The sequence below is a fragment of the Saccopteryx leptura genome, chromosome 3 (assembly GCF_036850995.1).
Source record: "Saccopteryx leptura isolate mSacLep1 chromosome 3, mSacLep1_pri_phased_curated, whole genome shotgun sequence".
Taxonomy (NCBI): domain Eukaryota; kingdom Metazoa; phylum Chordata; class Mammalia; order Chiroptera; family Emballonuridae; genus Saccopteryx; species Saccopteryx leptura.
Genome location: NC_089505.1, coordinates 91,242,074 through 91,263,348, shown reverse-complemented (window position 1 = coordinate 91,263,348; position 21,275 = coordinate 91,242,074). Strand labels below are relative to the sequence as shown.

Genomic DNA, 21,275 nt, shown 5'->3' with positions numbered 1-21,275 from the left:
CACCCCCCTTCACAGTTACAGAGGACCTGGTGAGCTGGCCTAGAGACCACCCTTGATGGCATCTCTCCCATCCTCAGGGCTCACTCCCAGTTCAGTCTGTGCCCAGCTTCCTGAAGCCCAGTGGACAATGTCTGCCCCAAGGCAAAAGGTCAGTGCCCAGCGTAATACCAGGCACACCAGTGGCATGTGAAAATGTCCCAACTGGGGAGCCAGGTGAGCCCCTTAAAGAAAGTGACATCTAGTGAACCCCAAAGGCCTGTGGCCTTGCCCTGGGCCAGCAGAGCACTCCACGGCCCTGGGCCACAGTGGGGCTGGCACCCTCTCCCACCTCCATCCCCCTCCTGCCCAGGTTCTGGCTGGGCAGCATGCAAACACTAACTTATTCCAATTTTAAGAATGTGACAGAGCCACGATGCTTAAAATTCTCGTGTTAACGGTGGTAGTCTGCAGTTTCAGTTCACTTAACAGAAACCATCTGCTGTGAGCAGGCAGCGGCCTGGCCCGCTCGCCTCCCAGGGGCTGTGCCCCTCCCCCAAGTTCCACCCCCACAGTCAGGGGAGGGAGATGGCGGGTCCCTAAGGAAGATTGTGCTGGGGCCCTAAAGCCCTCAGGGAGGGTCTCAGAAAGGCCCTCTGAGGCTGGGTTGAGGGTAGGACATGCAGAACTTCAGGCTGGCCCCTCTGTCTTCTCTGGTCAGGACCAAAAGGCCTGGGGAAGACCACAGGACCAGCACTGGCCACGGTAAAGCTGAAGGGGAGGGGGGGAGGGCAGGGGAACAATGTCCCTGCCCTTGAACCCACTGTGCTTGCTCTTCCTGCAAAGTCCCCAAGGGAGGCACTGGGCTCAGGAAGTAGCTCTGGCTCTGCCACTGACCCAGCTACAGGTCAGTCCCTTGGCCTCCTGGTGCCTCAGTTTTCACACCTGTAGAATGGGGGCCCCTGTAACACCCACATCAGAAAATTGTTGTAAGCACTGAGGCAGTGAGAGGGAGACCCCCTGCACAAATAACCTGACCTCCGTGGTGACCGAGCATGGGAGGAGGGCTGGTTTTCTCAGCTGTTGGGAAGGGGGGAGGGGGACCCAGTGCAGCTGCCAGCAACCTGGCAGGGCAGGGGTGGCGGCCGGTGTCTCCACCCAGCTCTGGCTGGGCATTGTGATGAAGGCAGTGTGAGCCACACGGCGGGTGTCCACTCCCACACGGGCGAGGGCCACCTTCAAGCCCAGGCCTGGAAACACAGCTAGTTGGAGCTGAGCTGGGAAACAAAGTGCCTCTGGGATCACTTCCCCACCCGCTGGACCAAGAGAGCAAGTCAGGACTCAGGGCCAGGGCTATAGGGAGGTCCCGTTGGGCAGAGGAATCTTGTAGCCACTCCGGAGGAGCAGGAGGCAGGCGCCCAGCCCCAGGGCCCCCGCCAGGAGCACGGCGCCCAGGGCCTTGAGGAAGGAAGTCCTGGTCCGGGTGAAGGAGCTGGGCGCCATGATGCCGAGCAGGGCCGTGCTGACCGTGAGCGTGTAGAGGATGGAGACACCGGTGTTGAGTGCGACGATCTTGCCGAATTTGGCAAATGGGGCGATGATGCAGAAGAAGAGGGGCACCGTGGCGATGACCGTGGTGAGGGCACTGGAGACGATGGCCACACCCACGTGCCGCACCGCCTCCAGCGTCCGCCACTGGCGCTGCGAGTGGGCGTCCTGGGTGCGGGTGAGAGCAGAAGCTGGAGCTGGGGGACCTGATGTGACGCAGAGATCCCCCCCCCCCCCCGCCTCGGGCTTGGGTTGGGGCTTGGACGCTGGGTAAACACACACCCCTGTGCCTCAAAACAGCTCTGTCCCTGGAATCCCCCAATTCTGCCTCCGTAAGTAGGATAATTACAGCACCTACTCCACAGGGTTGGGGCAAAGATGAGATGGGTCCCCTTATAGCAGCTCACAGCACAGAGTGGGGGCACATTAAATGTTGCTATGACAACCAGGATGCTGATGATCTGCATGGTAGGTCCTTATAAATGGGGGCCCTAGTTGGAACTCATTTCCTTCCTTTGGCCAAAAGCAACTAAATGTATAAATTTAATTTACATACTTATGAATGTTTTCACGCCAACATTAGGAAAAAACCAAAAACTTTAGGAGATGCAGAGCTGCTTTTGGCATAGAGTCAAGGGTATGTTTTCACTAGACCACAGAGAGCGAGCTGGTGGCCGCAGGGTCATGAAGGAAGGGCCCGGCCCTGCTCCCCAGACTGCAGAATGAGACTCGGACTCAGGGAGCCAAGAAGCAGGAAAGACCTTTGGATGTCACCTGGTCCAACCCCTCATGCTCAGTTAGGGAAGCCAGGGGAGTGGACCCACCAGGGACCGGAGCGCTGCTTTGGGGCAGATGCCACAAGACTTAAATCCAGGAGATCAGCCCTGGAAACACAGCTTCTAGAACACAGCCTGGTTGGGGGTTGGGCGGGGGGTGTCTGGCTGTCCCTGGGTGTCGGTCAGCTGCATGGAGGCAGGAAAGGATCCATGTGGAGGAGAAGGGCAGGCAGGGTGCTCACCTCGGCCTGGTAGGGGGGCAGGTTCTCTCCGGCCAGCAGGTAGCCCTCAACCAGATGGACACAGTAGTCCACAGAGGAGCCAACCAGGATGGACAGGGAGATGGCTTCCACGGCGCCCATCTCCCAGCCACTCCAGTACATGATGGTCACCACGAGGCAGACGATGCCTGCAGCGGCAGGGGACAGCAGGGAGGCAGCTCAGCCCTGGTGCCACCACAGTCCTGGAGGGATCCCAGGTGAATTCACAGGGCCCCTGGGGAATGGGGTGAAGTCTAGAGTGGAGCCCCTGCCTCTGAGGGCAGGAGGGACAGGGCCAGAGAGAGCCGGGGGACCCAGGTGCAGCAACATGTCACTGGCTGAAGGCTATACCCAGTGAGATCTGGCTCACCTTGGGGACTGAATTGTGGGGCAGATTCCCATGAATGACTGTCACTGAGATGGCACCGAGGAGAGGGGCATTTTGCTAGGGGTTAGGGAGGGGCTGGCCAGGAAGCCATCACTGAGACGTGACAATTCAGGGCTGGGAGAGCCTGTTGGTATGACCCCAGCCCACATACCCAAGATACTCAGGAGCACAGGCAGCAGGAGCAGCACGTGGGTGGTGAACACGGCCACCGCGGCCACACAGATGAGCAGGGAGAGGGCCAGGCCATACAGGGCGCTCTGCACCCCTGTGAGGCAAGAGGGTGGGTCCTCAGCGGGGCTGCATGGGTGGAGCACCCACAATCCTCCCTCACCCCCATGGTTCAGAGGTCACTGGGGTTAAACCAATGGGCACAGTCATTTCTAGCTGTGTCACTCTGGGAAAGCCACTTGACCTCTCTGAGCCTCCATTTCTTCACCTATAAAATGGGGTAATAACAGTACCTACCCCATAGCCCTCATCTGGAGTTTAAAGAGGTAATGGGTCAGGCACTCAAATCAGGGCCTAGCACTGAGATGGGCTCAGAATGACCACCATAATGGTCATTGCTATTCCTTTTACATGGCCAGACGCCCCTGAGCAGGAGGGGACCCAAACTCTGGCTGACTGGTGTTCCCGACCACTGGTCATACCCATTTCTCCAGGATCTAGGCCAGGACTGAGAAGATGACAGGTGTGGTTCAGAGACCACGGCATGCCCTCCCTGCCCTGGTCACCTGCCCGTTCCCGCTGCCTCCATCCACCCCACTGGGGCCCTGGGCGTGAGGGGGGCAAGGGGTCGGGCTGCTGCTCGCCTATGATCTCCATAAAGATCTGCTTCCAGTGCTCGCAGGTCTGGAAGCCACGGCGCAGGGCTGAGCCCTCGGGGAATGTCTGCAGCTGCTGCTGCAGGAAGCTCTCCCAGCGCAGGTAGTCCGAGTAGGTCTGGAAGGAGGACTTGCCCTTGTACGTGGTCTGTGGGGGACATGAGCCAGTGAGATGGGCAGGTGGCTGTGGCCCAGTCACCCTTCCCAGGCCATGGCTGGTCTCTTCTGGGGCAGATGCAGCCAGTCCTTGACCACCTGTGAATGAAGTGTGTTGTGTGTGGGAGTGAAGAGTGAGCCAATCCAAGATGACTTCCCCCTAGCTTCTGGGGACACATGTGGTTCTTACATACAGCAACAGCAGATTCCAATGCAACCAAAGTCCCTGCTCCTTTCCAACAAAGCCACTTCTGCTCGCAGAGCTCCCCTGCTCTTGCATTCCACCCTCTGTCTGCAAGCCAGCTCCCACTCATCCTTCAAGGCTCACTACCATTCCATCTCCTCCAGGAAGCCTTCCTTGATACCTCAAGATGGGCATCCTCTGGGCTCTCTGCATGAAACATTGAAAGTAACCTATCACTTTTTAAGTGGCCAAATTCAGGATCAGAGAATGGCCAGATGCCCCCAAGCAGGAGGGGACCTGAACTCTGGCCTGTGAATCACAGTTCTTGTTACTGCCCGTCAACTGGCCCATCTCCTGGCTGGACTGTGAGAACAGGAAGGCAGAGAGTGGGCTGTCTGGTTCACAGTGTCCAGTTCTGAGGAGCTAGCTGTTCAGGGGATGGTAAAGACCCGGCACTCATCCCACTCTGGAACTTTTCCCTCTACTGTCTCACTGACCCAATTCTGCCCCCCACCCCTGAACCAGCACAGACAAGTTATAGTGTGTCTGTGCACGCACGTGTATCCGAGGATTGGCAGGGGTCAGCTTGGAAGTGACATCCCGTTGTGCGGAGAAGCCTGAGCAGGGATCCTCTCCTCTCTGAAACTATCTGTGGCTTCAGCCTTAAAAAGGAAGGACATTCTGACACAGGCTACAACGTGGGTCAGCCTAGAGGACATTACGCTGAGCGAGATGAGCCAGACACATAAGACCAATACTGAGTGATTCCACTTACACGAGGCACCTAGAGGAGGAGCGCAATCACAGGGACAGACAGGAGGGTGGTGGCTGCCAGGGGCGGGGGAGGGGAAGGAAGGGGGAGTTGTGCTGAATGTGGACAGTCTCAGTTTTGTAAGATGAAAGGTTAAGAGATAGATGGTGGTGATAGTTGTACAACAATGCGAATACACTTGATATTACTGAACGATATGCTTCGAAGTGGTCAAGATGGTTAATGTTGTGTATTTTACAATAAAAAAAACTTCCTGGGCTTTGAATGGGTGTCGGCATTAGCCTGGGGCTCATCGGGGGCTGGGAAGGTCTCTGGGCCCTCCTCGCTGGTGGCCGCTGGTTTGGCAGCCTGTGTGGTAAGTGGCACACGTGGTGGGAAGGAAAGCAGGGCTGGGGGCCAGAGAACAAGCATCAGCTTCGTCTTGTCCCCTCGTCACCACCATTCCTATTCCCCAATGCTCTCACGTGATCTCCCTGTTCTTCTCAATGGCCGTCAGAGGAGGGGGGATCTGTGACCCCATTCCTCAGAGGAGGAACTTGAGGCCAGCAGGCAGGAGTTACCTGCTCCAGGACACAGAGCATGCCGGGATCAGAGCGGGACTGGACCCCAGGTCTCAGCACGGAGGCAGCAGGGGCAGACTGGGGCAGCCTCGTGCGGTACAGTGCCAGGGCCGCGAGGCCCACAGGTGTCCAGGGCGGGGTGTGTGTGTGTCTGTGCACCTGTGTGTCTGTGCACCTGTGTGTGTGCGCACGCACAGGTGTGCCTCCTTGGGCAGAGCCCAGGGAGCGCTGGGATGAGAGAGGAAGCAGTGAGGTATTATGGATGGCCAGTCCCCTGGCTTCTGGACCACCCCCCAACCGGGGGAGGCCCCTCATGGTGGCAGAGGGGAGCATCCTGCTCTTTTACCAGCCCCTGCAGCTCAGAGGCTGCACAAGGACACAGCCCTGGGCAGGTGGCAGGGAGGGTGCTGGGGGCTGGCTGGCAGCCTGCGTGGTAGAAAGGCAGAGCTCTGCAGTCAGATGGCTGGCACAGCACCCCATGCTGCTGTTCATGAACCAGGTGACCTTGGACAATCCATTTCACCTCTCTGGGCCTCACAGCTCCCTCTGAATAGCAACCCCTCTGATCTGGGACAAGGGCCAGGGGCCAGGAATCAGAGGGGACACGCGCGAGGCTGCCAGGGGCTCACCGACTCAAAGGCCATGGAGATCCACTGCACGCGTCCCTCCTTGACGCCCACGGCCCCATGTGACAGCTGTCCCGGGAGCAGGTTGGGCTCGGGCAGCTCCTTACACTCGGGGTGCAACATCTGCAGGAAGGAGGAGATGCTGTAGCCTGCGGGGAGGAGGAGAGGGAGTGAGGGTTACCTGAGAGAGCACCCCTCCCTCCCACCGTGCACGTGCTCACCCATCTGCGTGTATGTGTGTGTGTGGGGGGGGCACACGCCCTCCCTTTAACCTCCAGATTTAAAGTGTGTGTAACCATTGGCAATATCATTGGGAACCTACAACACCCATCTGCCCTCAGGGTGGAGAACGACACATCTATGCCCTCTCTGGGGGATCCCTGGTCACTTAGGGGCCAGCCCCTGTTCCCGATTTTGGAAAAGCTACTCCTGCAGGTGTGTCCATACACACTGCACATGCCACCACACACGGGCACCTCTGGGCCAGTTCACACTCATGAGCCCACTCTCTCCTGGAAGGTACACAAATGCTAGCATTCCCCGACCGCAGCGTAGACACTCCCGCACAGACACATGTCAGTACATACCCCTGGGTCCCTCCTTCCCCCTCCCGCTGAGGGCTGGCTCCCCCACACACCTGAGGGCAGGCACTGGGCCCCGCCTGGCTTCACCAGCTCTGAGTTCCCTGCGATGGCCTTGCAGAGGCGACACAGGTGCCCAATTTCTTTGAAGAGGTCAAAGCCGCTGTCATAGATGACGCTGCCCTTTCCCAAGGAGACACAAGGCAGCGCAGGCCGCTCAGTGAGTCGGGAACTTAGTCCCAGGTCCCTGCTACCATTGCGACCGGCAAGCTGGAGCCCCGTGCATGGTCACCTATGGTGCCCACCCAAGCCCACCGCCAGTCGCACTGTTTGCTCCCAACTGCCCACGCCGCACAGGCCCCCTTCGCCTCGCCTCCTTCTCTCACCCAACGCTCTTCCCGGGCTTCCCGCTTTCCCCTCTCCCTCTGCAAATCGAATCCTCCCGTTCTCCCTGCCCTCCTCTGGACACCTGTGGTCTCTCGGTCTGGACTGCACAGGCTGCTCTGTTCTGCCTCCACCTGGCTCCCAAATCACTTTGTGTCTGATCCTGGGCTCCCAGCTAGACTGACTCCCAAGGCAGCCACACGATCGTGCCCACGCCTGGCCTGTCCTTCTGGCCATACGCCCGGCTCCCATCACGTGCGAGGCACACACCTCGTCACAGCCCCCTCAGTCAGCTCCTCGCCCTTCAAACGCCCCAGGGCCCAGCATGGAACACACACGTCCGAGGGGAGGGAGGCCGCACAGGGCGGGAACGCGGCGGCTGGAAGGGCACGCGGTTTTACTCATGTGTACTGCCCTCGTCTCCACCCCAGCCCCAGATGTGTTCAGATTCCTGGGTAATTCTGAGCACTCAACTCTGCTCGGTCCTCAAGAGAAATGAAACCCTGGGGCCGTGGTGGCCCTGTCCAGCCTCCTGAGGCACGTGGGTGCTGGGGGGGGGGGGGGTGGCTCCCTGGCCAGCACTCCTGGTTCGTCGGGCCCTTCAGCATCTGCCCAGAATGGGCGCACATACCGGCTCTCCGATGACGTGGTTGTCCACCTGCCGCGTGCGGTTGATGCCAACGATGCCGAAGACCACGAAGACCATGGCCCCCGTGTCCACCAGTGGCCTCACCGCCGGCTTCCCGCAGCCTGTGTTCACGCAGGGGTTGAAGCCGAAAGTGGCCGAGAGGCGGGCCCTGGGCCCTGCAGGGAAAGTCATGGTTGTACCGGAGGTGGGGTCCAGCCCCCCAGTCCCACTGCGGTCTCCCCACGTGTACCTTTCTCACTGGGCACATAGAAGAAGCCTTTGGTGGGCCCGTCGGGGCTGGAGCTGAGCAGGCAGCCGGGAGGCGCCGTGCACACGCGCCCGTGGAAGGGTGGTTTGTGGGACTGCGCAAAGTACAGCTTCCTGCGAAGGCAAGGGAGGTGGGCACTGAGGCTGGGGAGTCCCAGAGGACTCGGGGAGTGAGGCTAGCACAGCCGTGTGCAGGGGCTGGAGGAGCACAGGGATGTGGACGCCAGTTGGGGGCTGGGTTTGGAGGCTGGTCGTGGTCCAGACCTTGCCCAAGCCCACTGTATAGGCCAGCTCAAGGCTCTTGCCCCACCTGGTGTCTCCTTACCTGGGGCATGAAGGAGACCAGCAGTCCCAAACTTCCCTCTAGGGGGTGCAAGAGTTAACCGAGGGGCCCCAAAGCCAGCCCTGGGGGTCCCTCCATGCTCAGAAGCTCCTCCACCCCCACAGTTATGGAGACTCAAGCTTCTGTTTGGAAGAAAGGCTTCTATGGTCAGTTTGTTCACCACTGGTGAGCACAGCTACCTGATGTAGCTCAAGGTCCTTTCTAGAATGTTCTAAGCTCATGCAGAAAGCCTGACCCCAGTCGTCGCCACTGTGTATGTGCAGAGCACACCCAGCCCCGGGCTCAGGGGAGGGCAGGCAGGGGCCACTCCGCTCTCTGAGCCAAGGTGCACGGGGCTGGAAGGGCCCAGCAAGTCCGTCCTGGTCACTCCCTGCCTCCACGCCTCACCCCTCTGCCCCAAGCGTAGTTCAGCCTTGTGTGGGGACTGGATGTCCCGAGGCCAGCTGTCAGTGGCCACGGCCCCAGGTGTCACCAGTGCAGGGCCCTGCACTGTTCAGCAGCCTGGCTCATTCTGTCAGAGCTCATGTCATCATGTGTAACGATATTGCAGCTGACTTGTTAGCGGCTGCCTCCCCCTAGTCAGCCAGAGGGCAGGGTCACAGCTGTCATGTTTATCACTGTGTCCCCAGCACCCGCACGGGGCCGCACGCAGGCGGTGCTCAGTGCTTGTAGAATGAATGAATGGAGGAAAGCGGAGGTTCTTGGCGGCTATGGCCTTGATGGATGAACGCATGTGGAGCCCTGGCCCAGACCATGGGATGAAACCCAGCTGGCTCAAGACCCCTGAGGTGCAGAATGCAGTGAAGTATTTTGGGCACTTACTTCACGCCAGGCATAGGCAGGGCCTGAGAGTACCACACAGTGGGTAAACATGACAGACAGTCCCCGCTGTCACCTTATAGTCTGAGGAGGGACATTATTTTCTGAATTAATTATATATATTGAGAGTGGCTAAGTGCCTTGGAGAGGAAATCAGAGTGTATTCATTCATTCATTTGTTCATTCACTCAGCAAATGTTTATGGAGCACCTGCTACATGCCAGACACTGTGCTAGGCGCTGGGGACACCGCATGGACCGACATTTACGTGTCTACCGCCGACACGCCCATGCTCCTGAGGGGAGACAGGCGACTAGCCAGCACGTCATTATAATTCCAGGTGGTGATGGGGCCAGAGAGAGAGCATGAAGTGATGTAGGGGAGGGACCGGGGCGGCTATTTTAAATGAGGGAGGGAGCCCTGCTCTGGGACAGCCTCTCCCAGGAGGGGACGTCTGGGCAGAGGCCTGAATCCTGAGAAGAAGTCCAGCACATGAGGAGCTGGGGAAGAACATTCTGGGCAGAGGGAACGGCAAAGGCAAAGGCCCTGGGAGGGGAGCTGCTGGCATGCTGAGGGACAGTGAGGTGGTCACTGTGCCCCATCAAGAGGGAGAGAAGCAGATGGGGGAGCAGGTCGCCCGCCATCCGCTTTGCTCGTGTTCCCCACTCCCCTATCTTGGGCAGAAAAATATATGAACACGTGTGGAAATTGACATAGGTTTCTTAAAGGCACCTGCTGGCATTGAGGGATAAAGAGGGATAGATAGGGAGGGGGGAGGGAGAGAAAGAGAGAGAGAGAGAGAAGGAAAGAGGGAGAGAGAGAGAGAAAGAGAGAGGGAGGAAAGGAGGTAGGGGGCCTGGGTGGGTGGAAACAGGCTTATCGGCAAGGCTCTGTTACCGGGTGTGCTGCTGCTCCTTGGTGGCCACATAGAAGCTGAAGTCAAACTTCCAGCCCCGCTTGGTGTCGCAGGCCAAGGCTGTCACCATCCACTTGTGGGAGGGGCTCGCCGCCTGGAGCTGCCCTACTGTAGACATACAAGCGGTCAGCTTCTTGGTGAAGTTACCAAAAGGCGTTCTATACACCTAAGCAGTGGATCGACAGAGACAAGACATGTGACTCCGGGAGGCTGCCTTGGCCTGGGCCCGGCCTCAGGCTCTGTCCCCTCCCTCCTCTGCATGTCCCACCCAGCACCCAGGCCCCAGAGTGGAGGATAGAGCCCTGGGCACAGGTGCAGGCAGCCTGAGTTCGAGTTCAAAGATGGGGCAAATCTTTCCTTCCCTCTCTGAGCCTCAGTCTTGCCTTCAAGTGAGCATTAATTCTTGCCGCCCTGAGTTGGGCTCTGGGGATACAGCAGTGGGCAAGGTGGATTGGTCCCTGCCCTCAAGGGCTGCCGCCAATTATGATGGCTTTAGATTCTTTTAAGGGCCAGGAATTAAACAATCCTGGTGATAAGACACAGGATAAATGGGCAGGGGCAGAGAAGGGTAGACCAGGAAGGATGGCCAGAACAGGGCTCTGGGGGGAAGGAGAGCTTTCTAGGCAGCGGGAACAGCAATGCAAAGGCTCAGTCAGGAAGTGACATGGGCACCTCATCTTTCAAATGGACAAATGTGCTGCCACGTGTTAAGTGTCAGCGGGAAGGTATAGTATGTTAAAGAAACACAAATGACTCCTGCGGTGGAAAACCTGGAGGCTGGGGTTGGCCTCTGGAGGCCCTTCTCTGGGCTGCTGCAGCAGTTGCCATGCACAACAACCTAACTAATGGCTACCACTTCCCGAGCACTCACTACATTCCAGATGTTATGGGACACACAGGCCTTACTCATGTACCTCCAACAACCCTGACTGGTTTTTTTTTTTAAATTTTTTTATTTTTCTGAAGTTGGAAACGGGGAGGCAGTCAGACAGACTCCCGCATGTGCCCGATCGGGATCCACCCGGCATGCCCACCAGGGGGCGATGCTCTGCCCATCTGGGGTGTTGCTCTGTTGCAACCAGGGCCATTCTAGCGCCTGAGGCAGAGGCCATGGAGCCATCCTCAGTGCCCGGGCCAACTTTGCTCCAATGGAGCCTTGGCTGCGGGAGGGGAAGAGAGAGACAGAGAGGAAAGAGAGGGGGAGGGGTGGAGAAGATGGGCGCCTCTCCTGTGTGCCCTAGCTGGGAATCGAACCTGGGACTCCTGCACGCCAGGCCGACGCTCTACCACTGAACCAACCGGCCAGGGCCCTGACTGGTTCTTTTCATATCCCCATTTCACAGATGAGGAAACTGAGGCTCAGAGAGACTAAGTCATCTGCCCAAAGACCCAAGAAGTATAAGTGGCAGAGCCAGGATTCGAACCCAGGACTGACTGACTCAGAAGCCCATGCTCTTACCACTTTACAGGTCCCTACCGCAGACCTGGCTAAGGGTCCTCATCTGCCTGCAGCAGCTCCCACCTCACAGACCCGGCCTCCCCCTCCCTACATGGCCAGTGCCCACCAGTGTGGCATCGAGGGCCCTCTCCCCTGGTAATGGTGGCTCCTTTCACGACAGTCCAGGCTTACCTGGAAAGAGGGCACCTCCCCATCCCCAGGGGACACGATCTGCCAAGGGGCAGGCAGGCTGGCATTGAGGGAGAACCTGTAGACAGCTAGGTGGCCTTTACTCTTCACCTTGGAGACATACACGGTGCCTGGGGCGTCTGGGGGACAAACGAGGGACAGATGGGGGTAGACAGTTACCTCGACAGGCTCCCCTGACCCTGGAGTAGTCCTCCCTCTGCTGTCCGAGGGGCTGAGCCCTGACCTTGGTGGTGGCGGTGCTGTGTGGGTAGTGGGGGATGAGGCGGTGGCCACCGGTTTGGGCTGGTGGCATGGGTGGAGGGAGTGACAGCAACAGTAAGTTGGTGATGTGCTGGCATGGACTAGGGTAGAGGTAGTGTCGCTAATGATGCAAGCACAGTGTGAACAGTGGGGCTGGCCCTGGTCACACAGGACTGCCTGTGGGGCACTTAATTCCCAGACATGTCCTCGTGCCCCACCTCTGATGGAGACCCCGGCATGAGGACACCCCTGTCCTCCCCACTCAGGATGGATCTGGTGCACAGGGCAGGCTCCAGGCTAGGCTGGAGCATGGCAGGAGGGGAGCCCACAGTTCTGGCTGGGGACATTAGGAGAGGGTCCGGTTCACCCTGAGTCCACCCGTCATCCAGCCCTGCCACAGTGAACCAAGAACATAGGTTCTTGTCTCACAGGGGACTTTAATGCACCCTCCACCCAGGCCCCCCCCCTCGCACCGGGCAGGCTCTCCCAATACTCCCACCAGGCAGCCCACACTCCGCACTGACCCTGCAGGGTGGCCTCCGGCCGGCCGGCCCACAGCACCCCTGAGCCCCGCTTCTTCTTCTCCAGGGACGTCCGGATGTTGTTCTGCAGGCTGTGGGGCTTCTCCTGGAACAGACCTAACCCCCGAGCTGGGTCAGGGACAGCAGAGCCGCCCTGGCTGGGCCCGGCAGGGAATGGCGACAACCCCAGGGGACACGGTACTGAGGGCCTTCAGCTTGGGGAGAGGGTGTGTCAGGGGTCTGAATGAAATGAAATAGAACCGAGAGAAAACATCAAATAGTGAATCTACAGGAGTTTTAAGGCAGGAGAAAGGCACCTGCTGGCCAGAGACAGTCTGAAGCTTTAGCGTGAGTGAGACTCAGCAGGTCTCGCTCCTTCCTGTCAAATGGCATGAGACACTACCTGCAGGCAGTGGCTGGGGACCACGTGGGATGCTGCCTCTCATGCACTTAGCTCGTGATAATTGCTCAATTAGAGCACTTATCAGGAGCAATTAGAAATGGAATGTCACCAGCTAGCAGAGGTGATGGGGACTTGCCTGTTTTGGCCGAGCACTGCTGCTGAGTTTTGTTTTTTAAAGAGAGAAATTTTACACACCCTCCAGAATGTAATCCTCATAGCAATCCTAGGTCGTTGTTATGAATCCCACTTGACAGGGAAGGAAGCAGAGGTTCTGGGGGCTCACAGGATCAGCACAGGAAGTGAGGGGCAGAGCCCCATTAGGACCCAGTCCTGTCTGCCCCTAGAGCCAAAGCTCTTTTGGTTCTAGTCTGAATGGGTCCCCTTAAGAGGCAGTCCAGAGAGCTAAGAGATAAAAGAGGCTGGGGGCTGGATCTGACAGGGTCCTGGCCCTTCTCCATGCCTCTAGGAACTTCAGGATCATCCTGGGGTTTGTCCATCTGTGAAATGGGAGTGGATGCAGCTCTTGGCCTCCAGGCCTTGAGGGACAGCAGGAGCCCTTTAGCGGCAGTGACAATGGCACTTAATTTGTATGCCCAGGAGGGCAGGAGAGGAGCCGAGGATGTGGCCCGGGCTGGCTCCAATTTAGGAGGGGTTCTTCGGGCACCTCTCTGAGCTGCAGTCAATTATCATGCATTTGGCTAATGCCATTACCAAGGGGAAGGCCAAGTGAATCTGAACACCACCCTAATTAGATGAAGGCAATTACAGCAGTCAGCGAATCTCCCAGGAGCTGGACGCGTTCGCCCAAGCATCTTCTCCTTTGGTTTCTAACTGCCCTGGCAGAGCTGTGCAACCTTGGGTCGACTTCCCCTGGCCCGACCCCCGACCTCAGGCTTCCCTCTGCAAAGTGAGAGCCTGGCCCAGGTTACCTCTGAGGCAAAGAGACATCTTTCTCTCTTCTCTTTGCTCATTCCTGACATGCACTGTCCCTCAGTCCTATGGATTTCACCTCCTGAATAGGTCTTGACTCCACTGCCACCATCAGCATGATGGCTCCAGCTCCCACCATCTCTCCCTCCTAGCCAGGTAAACCTCTTTCCATTCTTTGAGTCTCCGCTTAGACAGTACCTCCTCCAGGAAGCCTTCCATGATACTGAGCTCCCCAGGTACTCTGTCCTTCCTCCATCATAGCTCAGATCTACTATGACAAGGCTGGCCTCTAGCACTGGAATGAACTCCCTGAGCTTGGAAAGCCTGTCCTACCCACTGTGGTCTCCCTAGAGCCGGGCAACTGACCCCCAGTATTTGTTTAATGACATGTGGAAACACCGAGTGTGGGTCTCACATCTTTCAGGCCTTTGAGATCTGGACTCCAGATAGAGCAGGGGCCCGCAGGAGACCCCTGGATGGAAACCCTCACCTGAACAGGTGATACAGGAGATGCCCTCAGCGCTCAGGTTGTACTTGAGGTCCAGTAGCACCTGGATGTTGGTATCCGGCCGGAAGAGCAGGGGGGCGCGGCTGGCGGGGCGGAGCCGGCTAGCAAACACCAGGGACAGGATGAGGATGGAGACAAAGAGCCCTGGGAGGGAAGGACAGTGCACTTGTCAGAGCTGGGGCCCTGGCGATGCCTCTAGGGTCTCAGCAAAGAGCTGCTCCCTTTTGGAGGAGCAGGGGGAAGGGCTCCCACGGGAGTGGGCCGATCCCAGCATGCCAGCCTGTGGGTGAAGCTTGCTCAGGGGAGGGGTATGGGTTGGTTGTTATGCGTCACTTGGGAGTCAGACGATAAGCTACAAGCTCACACTCCTAGACAAGAACCAGCCACCATCTTAGAGCACTTAGTTTATAAAGAGCTGGCTCATCCAGTTGTTTATACACAACCCTAAATACTGTTGCTGATGATAACAGTAATAATAGTCAATAGCACTTACTGTTTATTGAGCACTGACTGCCTGCCATGCCCTGGGCTAAATTCTTTACCGGCACTACGGTGTTCCTTCCAACTGCCTGATGAGACAGATCCTATTCTTACCCTCTGTCACAGGACAGGAAACAGGCTCAGATAGAAGGGCAGAGCCAAGGTCACACATGAGCATATGGTAGAGTTAGGAGTCCCACTCAGCCAAGCTGGTCCAACTCCAGAGCCCAAACACTGAGCGCTCTGCTGTAACTGCCTAGCACGATGACTGGCACATAGAAAGTGCTCAATAAACAAAGGCTATTGAAGACCAGCTTCATGCCACATGGGAAGGAGGTGAGGCTCAGAGCGAGTGAGGGAGGCCAGCCCAGCTCTCTGACCTTTGGCTCATTTGCAGCATGGGGTGGGCTCCCAATGCCCACATGTTTTTGGGGGAGCCTGTGCCCCACACTCTGACACTGGGTAGAAGCTACAGGACAGAGGGGAAGGAGGGTGGGGAGCCCACTCACCCACAATCACCCAGCGGCTCTTGACGGCTGACCACAGGACCCAGTGGTGTAACAGTTCTTGAAGCTGAGCAATAAGCTGCCCCCGGCCGCCCCTGTCAGGGGCAGGCTGCAGGCCCGTGGGGGGCATGGACACCAGAGACACGTCTCCCAGTTCCAGAGACACTGCCAGGGCAGAGCAGTGGCTGGTGAGAGGCCTGGCCCAGACCTGGTCAAAGCCCACCCCAGTCTCCACCCTCTCTGGGGAAGCCCAAATGCTTGCTGGGGTCCCCCCGATCATTTCGTCCAGCCCCTGCCGCAGGCCCAGCCTGTCCTCAAAGCATCTTGTCAAGAGTCACTTCCCTCGGCAGAGGCCACCCCCAGGTCTCAGCAGGGGCAGGCCTGCTCCAGGCCTTACCTGGCTCCTCCTCTACATTCAGCAAGGGGATGTCATCATCCAGGTAGGGCACAGGGCCCTGGGCAGGGCTGTCCCCAGCCCGCTCGGGAATGGCAAACACGTCCCCGGGGAAGTGCAGGGAGCTCTTGCGGCCACACTTCTGGTGGCAGCTATGGAGAGAATGGGGGCAGGGGTGAGCCCTGATGGTCTGGATGTCCAGGGAGGGTGGGCCAGGGTCCCGGCTACCACACAAACCAGGTATCACACTGCCGCTGACCTCACACACAGGATAGTCTCACAAACTTCCAGAAATCTCTGCCTGAGTTCTTTCTGGTGCCATCTCCCCTACGGCCCTCAGGGGCCATTATTCCTCTGGGGAGACAAATAGTGACAGCAGCCATCACCCAGAGAGGGGGGGTGACAACCTGCAGTCCCTCATGCATCAAGGTGACCAGAGCAGGGGACTCACACCTCTTCTGGCATGTGGCCCGGGGCTCTGACACCAGGAGGAGGAGGGTCCTGTGGTGGAGCTATCAAGATGACCAGTACCCAGTGCTTTGCCCACCTCCTGGTACACAGCAGGCGCTCACAAATGGTAACCACCCCACAAGGTTCTCTTCCTCGTGCCTTGTCCCTGCAGTAGCACCCAGCATAGGACTGGGCGTATAAAAGGAGCTCAACAGCAAACAAAAGGGGCCTGTTGTGGATGTTTAGGGAGAAGACAGGCCACCCCCTCACCCCTCCGGCCCAGCTCACCGGGTCTGGCAGGCGCCCTCTAGTGGTGCCATGTAAAGGCTCCAGATGCCCAGGGCAGCAGGCATGGTGAAGAGCACAGCCAGCCAGCAGCAGGACACGATGAGAGACATGAACAGGCCAAAGTCATGGACGGCTGGGATCTGGCAATGGAGAGGTAGGAGGATGTGGGGCTGGTCGGTCCTGGAGCCCAAGGAGCCCGTGGACTCTGCAGCTGAAGGCATTCAGGACCCCAGACTGCTCTAAGGTAGGAGGAGGAGGCCCAGGCTGCCGGGATGGAGCCATTGGCCCAGGAGGATGTCGGAGGGCGAGGGCTGGTGCCAAGGGACACAGAAGGGGAGGAAGAGTCCCACGCCCGGAGTGAAGGCTCTTGTCTCTACTACAGCCCACTGCTAGGGACAGTTCTTGGCATAGAGCAAATACTTGATAGCTGTCACCACACATATGACTGGGGGTCAGACACACCCCGTTAGACCAGCCACGTGTTAGTGGGCAAGGAGAGAATGCTGCCACATGACAGGAATAGGGAGCTGGGGGCCTCGGAGCTATGGGTGTGCTCCGGAAGTGTCACAGGGACCTGCACGGGGGGGGGGGGGGGGGCAATCAGAAAACTGTAGCCAATAAGCAGACAAGCCTTCACTGTTTGTGAAACACCTCGACAATCATCTCATTTCAGTCCCTGCATAAGGCACACATGAGGATAATGAGGCTCAGGGAGGTTAAACAACCTGCCGAAGGTCACACAGCCAGTAAATGGTGGAGGTGGATTTGAACTCAGCGCTGCCTGTTTCCTGGATGTGGGTCTCTAGGGAGACCAGGATAATTCCAAAGCATCTGGTGGTTTCTAGATGGAATACTCAGCCCAGATGAGAAAATCTGTCAAAGACGTGGGCAGGTTCGCTGCCTTTCAGGTTCTATCAGCACCGATATCCTGGCCCACACTCAGATCCTTCTCCTGAGCCCCACTCAGAAGCCCGAGGGGCAATGGGGCCAGTGAGAGGACAGTCAGAGTGAGTGGTGACAATGTAGGATGAAGCCAGCAGGTGGAAAGAGTTCAGGGGTCTTGAGACTTGGTCAGGCTTACCACTTACCAGCTGTGTGATATTGGGGAAGTCACTTTACCTCTCTGGGCCTCAGTTTATTATATATTAGGAAAATAGGGATGTGATGATACCTTTGTCATAAGTATATCCCAAGTACTAAATACAAAAGAGCTTTGGAAACTGCCAAATCCCCTTCAGGGCAGATACTAGATTAATCTTAATGAACAACAATAATAAATATTATTTGTATTATTATTATTTTCCCATTTGTTAAGATCTGGTAATGGTGACAAGTAACAAAAACGGACTCTACAGACATGCCAAGAACCTGGGGCAAAGGCTGTGTGTCCACAAGAGAAGGGGCAGTGGCAGGAGCAGAGACCAGGGGCCAGGTATGTATGGGAGAAACGGGGAGGCCGGGGCGGGGACAGAGGGTGGCCTCCCACCTGGGAGAAGACATTTGCGGCGTAAGCGGCGGCCGTGGTCAGGGAGGTGAAGAAAGTGGCCTTGCCTGCCGTCTGGATGGTGTGGATCATCCGAAGCTGGGGGTCTTCCAGGTGGGTGGCCTGGCGGTAGGTGTTGATGAACACAAAGACGTCGTCCACACCTACAGAAGGGAGTTCCGGGCCAGCAAGGACAGGCTCAGGATCACTCTGTTGTCTCCTGGATCAGACCAGATTTGGCCTAGCCCAACCCTGAGAGGACCCCTGAGAGGTCAGGCTCCCGGGGAATCCTGCTTCTTTGACTGGAGTTCAGAAAGACCCATCTGACATTGGCTCCTTCGACCAAGATCCAAACCCCATCCTCCATGCTCTATGGCCGCAGCCCAGCCCCAGAGCCAGCCTCCTTCTTCCAAATCTTTGCCTCCTCCCCATCTTTCCTGCACTTTCTCCACGATTCCTAACCTCTACCCAGCACATCCACTGGCTCCTCCCAACCCTTGGGGGTTCTACCCACCATATTCCAGGGATCTGCCCACCACTCATACTCTACCCCCCACCATACTCCAAGGCTCTGAGGTCTGAGAGGGACCTTCTGGAGACTCCATGGAAGCCAGGCTTTGCATCCAGAGAGGAGGCCCTTTCTGGGGTGGAGTTCTCAAGTGAGAAACCCATCGCTATGTCAACGGACGCCACTCACCAATGCCTACTATCACGAAGGCAGCCACGCCATTGAGGATGCCCAAGTACTGAACACCAAAGACCACGTGGTACAGGAAGAGTGCCACCAGGCAGCTGAGGCCGATACTCGCGATCCCAAAAAAGGACAGGAACACTGGGTGGGGCAAGGGGGCAGGGAATACAGTGAGGGAGACCCCATGGAACACACACCGCCTTTAGTGCCCATGACCCCGGCTGGGTCCTGCCTCAGACCTGCCCCCACTGTGGGGTACCCTTCACCACCTCGTCCATGCCTGGCACAGTTCTCCATGCCCAGAGAAGGGGCCAGGCCAGACGTCTGAGTGGCGGAGGAAGCCGTCTCTGAATAAGGCAGTTTACTCATGGGCCCTCATCTTTGCAGAACTTATCTCAAGGGCTAACAGGAAATTACGAACATTATATATTTATTGAACACCTGTCACCCCAGTAGATAAAGGTTCCATGGGGGTAGGAAGTGTGTCTGTGACATTTATCATTGGATCCCTGGCATCTTAGAGCATTGGGCACATAGTTTGGTGCCCAATTAATATTTTACATGAATGAATGAATGAATGTCTTTCCCATTTTTGAAGATATCACCAATCTTTCGTTCACTTGGGCAATAGAGAGGTCTGACTGTATACCCAGTAAGAAGCAGAGTACGTGGGAAGGAGGCACTGGAAAAGTAAACGGGGACAAGTGTGGCTGACTTGGGACTGTAAAACAGGCTACAGAATAATCCATAATGAGGGTCCAGTCTCCAGACTCCCCAAAACAAGGTTACCAGCAAGAAAAAGATGGTCAAAGGGCAAAAGGTTAAACTGTGTGAGGTCCTGGGAGTGGAGGCCCTTGGGTAAGGCCCCCCTGTCTCTGGACCTCAGTCTACCTACCTGGGCTTGAAAGGTGATTTCTGAGCACTCCTCACCACTAGCTCTGACATGGTGGATTGAGGACTATTTCTGGCATTCTTGAGAAGGAAGGCTTTGTCTAGATAGGGGCACACTGGGAGGAGACAAGACCTTCAGAGAAGTCCTACCCGAGCAGGAGGTGAGAATGTAAACGAGGGCGGCGATGCAGCTGCTGCTGATAAAGGCCAGGAGCATGTCGTTGTTGAAGGTTCTGCGCACCTCATAGTCAAAGAGGTCTGTCCCTCCATAGAGAACCTGGACTTTGCTGGGAGAAAGGGGGAACGTGGAGAGAGAAAGAGAGAGAGAGAGAGAGATGGAAGTGGATTAGAGGTGGCTGTCAACCCTTGGGGGAAGACCAGGAGCTATCCACATAAGTGGCAGATTAGATACAACAGAAGTCAGACCAGTGAACTGGATTATCTAAACCAAAACAACGGGGAAAAAATAGAAAAGAAAAACCTAGAAAGGTGCATACTAAACACATGAAACCCAGTGAAAAGAACTAACATTTGTGTAATTAGAATCACAAAAGGAAAAGGGACAAAAAGTGAGGTCAAGGCAATATTTGAAGAGACAATAGCCAGGGAATTCCTAAAACTGATGCAAGTTACCAACCCACGGACTCAAATGGTTCTGTGCATCCAAGAAGAACAAAGAAAACCACACCTACATAAATCATAGTGAGACTGGTGAAACCAAAGACAAAGAGAAATCTTAAAAGAAGCTTTGGGGGGGGGAGGGGGAGACAATCATTCAAAGGGGAAACAAAAAGGTTAACAGCTGACTTTTCCACAGAAACAATGGAAGTCAGAACACAATGAATTTAATTCTTTAATGTATTAAAGGAAAATAACTGCCAATTTATAATTCTATACCAGCAGAAATATACTCCAAACATAAAGGTAAAATAAAGATATTTTCTAGGTAAACAAAAGAGAATTTACGACCAGCAAACCTGCACTAAGAAAAAAAAAATACACTAAAGAGAGTTCTTCAGATACAAGGAAAATGATCCCAGAGGGAAACATAAAATTGTAGAAAGTAATGAAGAGCAACAGAAAAGGTAAACATGTGAGTAAATACAAGTGAATCCTGTAATGTCTTATGAGGTTTAAAATGTATATAGAATTAAAATGCATGCAACAAAAATGCAAAATGGCTGAAGGGTTATAAATGCAGCGAACTATATTCTAAGATTCTAGTATTATCTGGGAAGCAGTAAAAGTGATCATTTGCATTATTCTGTAATAATAAGTCAAGGTGCATGGTGCCATCCCTTGGGTAACCAATAATAGAATAATAAAAAAGATTTTATTAATGTAAAAGGAGGTACTAAGTCAAGTCTATAAGGGTCCTGGTTGTTACCACTCTTGAAACTCTGGGAGGATAGGAAGGGGAAGAGAGGTTTATCACCCAGGGCAGGGGTTTTGCCTCACCAGCTAAATATATTAGGCAGAGGCAATTGTTGGTATCTGAATCCTTGAAGATCCTTCTAGCCCCTCCAAGCTTCCCAACCCAGGCAAGTACCTTCCCTCAGGGCTCCTCCTTTACCTTCCCTCCCTCCATACATCTATCCACCCATCCCTCAGAACACCTATTAAGGTGTTCCTGTTGCTGTTCAAGGGCCTACGCCTAGAGAAAGGAGCCAGGAACAACAAACTCGCACTCTATTGAGACATAATTACGACCAGAACTTCCTCACACTTTAATGCGCAAACAAGTCACCTGGAAACCCTGCAGGTCTAAGGAAGGCCTGGAGATTCGGAGAGCCTGCATTTCTAACAAGCCCCCAGGTGCTGCGTGTGCTGCTGA

At 56.1% G+C, this 21,275-nt stretch overlaps 1 protein-coding gene across 1 annotated transcript in view; it reads right to left on the bottom strand.

Moving 5' to 3' along the window:
• Window positions 1-411: 411 nt before the first annotated feature.
• DISP3 (dispatched RND transporter family member 3) overlaps window positions 412-21,275 on the bottom strand; it is a 42,808-nt gene continuing 21,944 nt past the window's right edge. The window contains exons 4-21 of the mRNA XM_066375068.1: window positions 19,592-19,728; window positions 18,557-18,691; window positions 17,863-18,023; window positions 16,377-16,516; window positions 15,642-15,790; window positions 15,248-15,409; window positions 14,241-14,402; window positions 12,421-12,534; window positions 11,639-11,775; window positions 9,990-10,174; window positions 7,914-8,044; window positions 7,667-7,839; window positions 6,708-6,834; window positions 6,074-6,219; window positions 3,761-3,920; window positions 3,100-3,213; window positions 2,543-2,709; window positions 412-1,692 (exon numbers count right to left, since the gene is read on the bottom strand). Of these exons, the coding sequence (XP_066231165.1) occupies window positions 1,330-1,692; window positions 2,543-2,709; window positions 3,100-3,213; window positions 3,761-3,920; window positions 6,074-6,219; window positions 6,708-6,834; window positions 7,667-7,839; window positions 7,914-8,044; window positions 9,990-10,174; window positions 11,639-11,775; window positions 12,421-12,534; window positions 14,241-14,402; window positions 15,248-15,409; window positions 15,642-15,790; window positions 16,377-16,516; window positions 17,863-18,023; window positions 18,557-18,691; window positions 19,592-19,728 (2,863 nt within the window). The 3' untranslated portion in view covers window positions 412-1,329. The remainder of the gene's footprint in view (window positions 1,693-2,542; window positions 2,710-3,099; window positions 3,214-3,760; window positions 3,921-6,073; window positions 6,220-6,707; window positions 6,835-7,666; window positions 7,840-7,913; window positions 8,045-9,989; window positions 10,175-11,638; window positions 11,776-12,420; window positions 12,535-14,240; window positions 14,403-15,247; window positions 15,410-15,641; window positions 15,791-16,376; window positions 16,517-17,862; window positions 18,024-18,556; window positions 18,692-19,591; window positions 19,729-21,275) is intronic.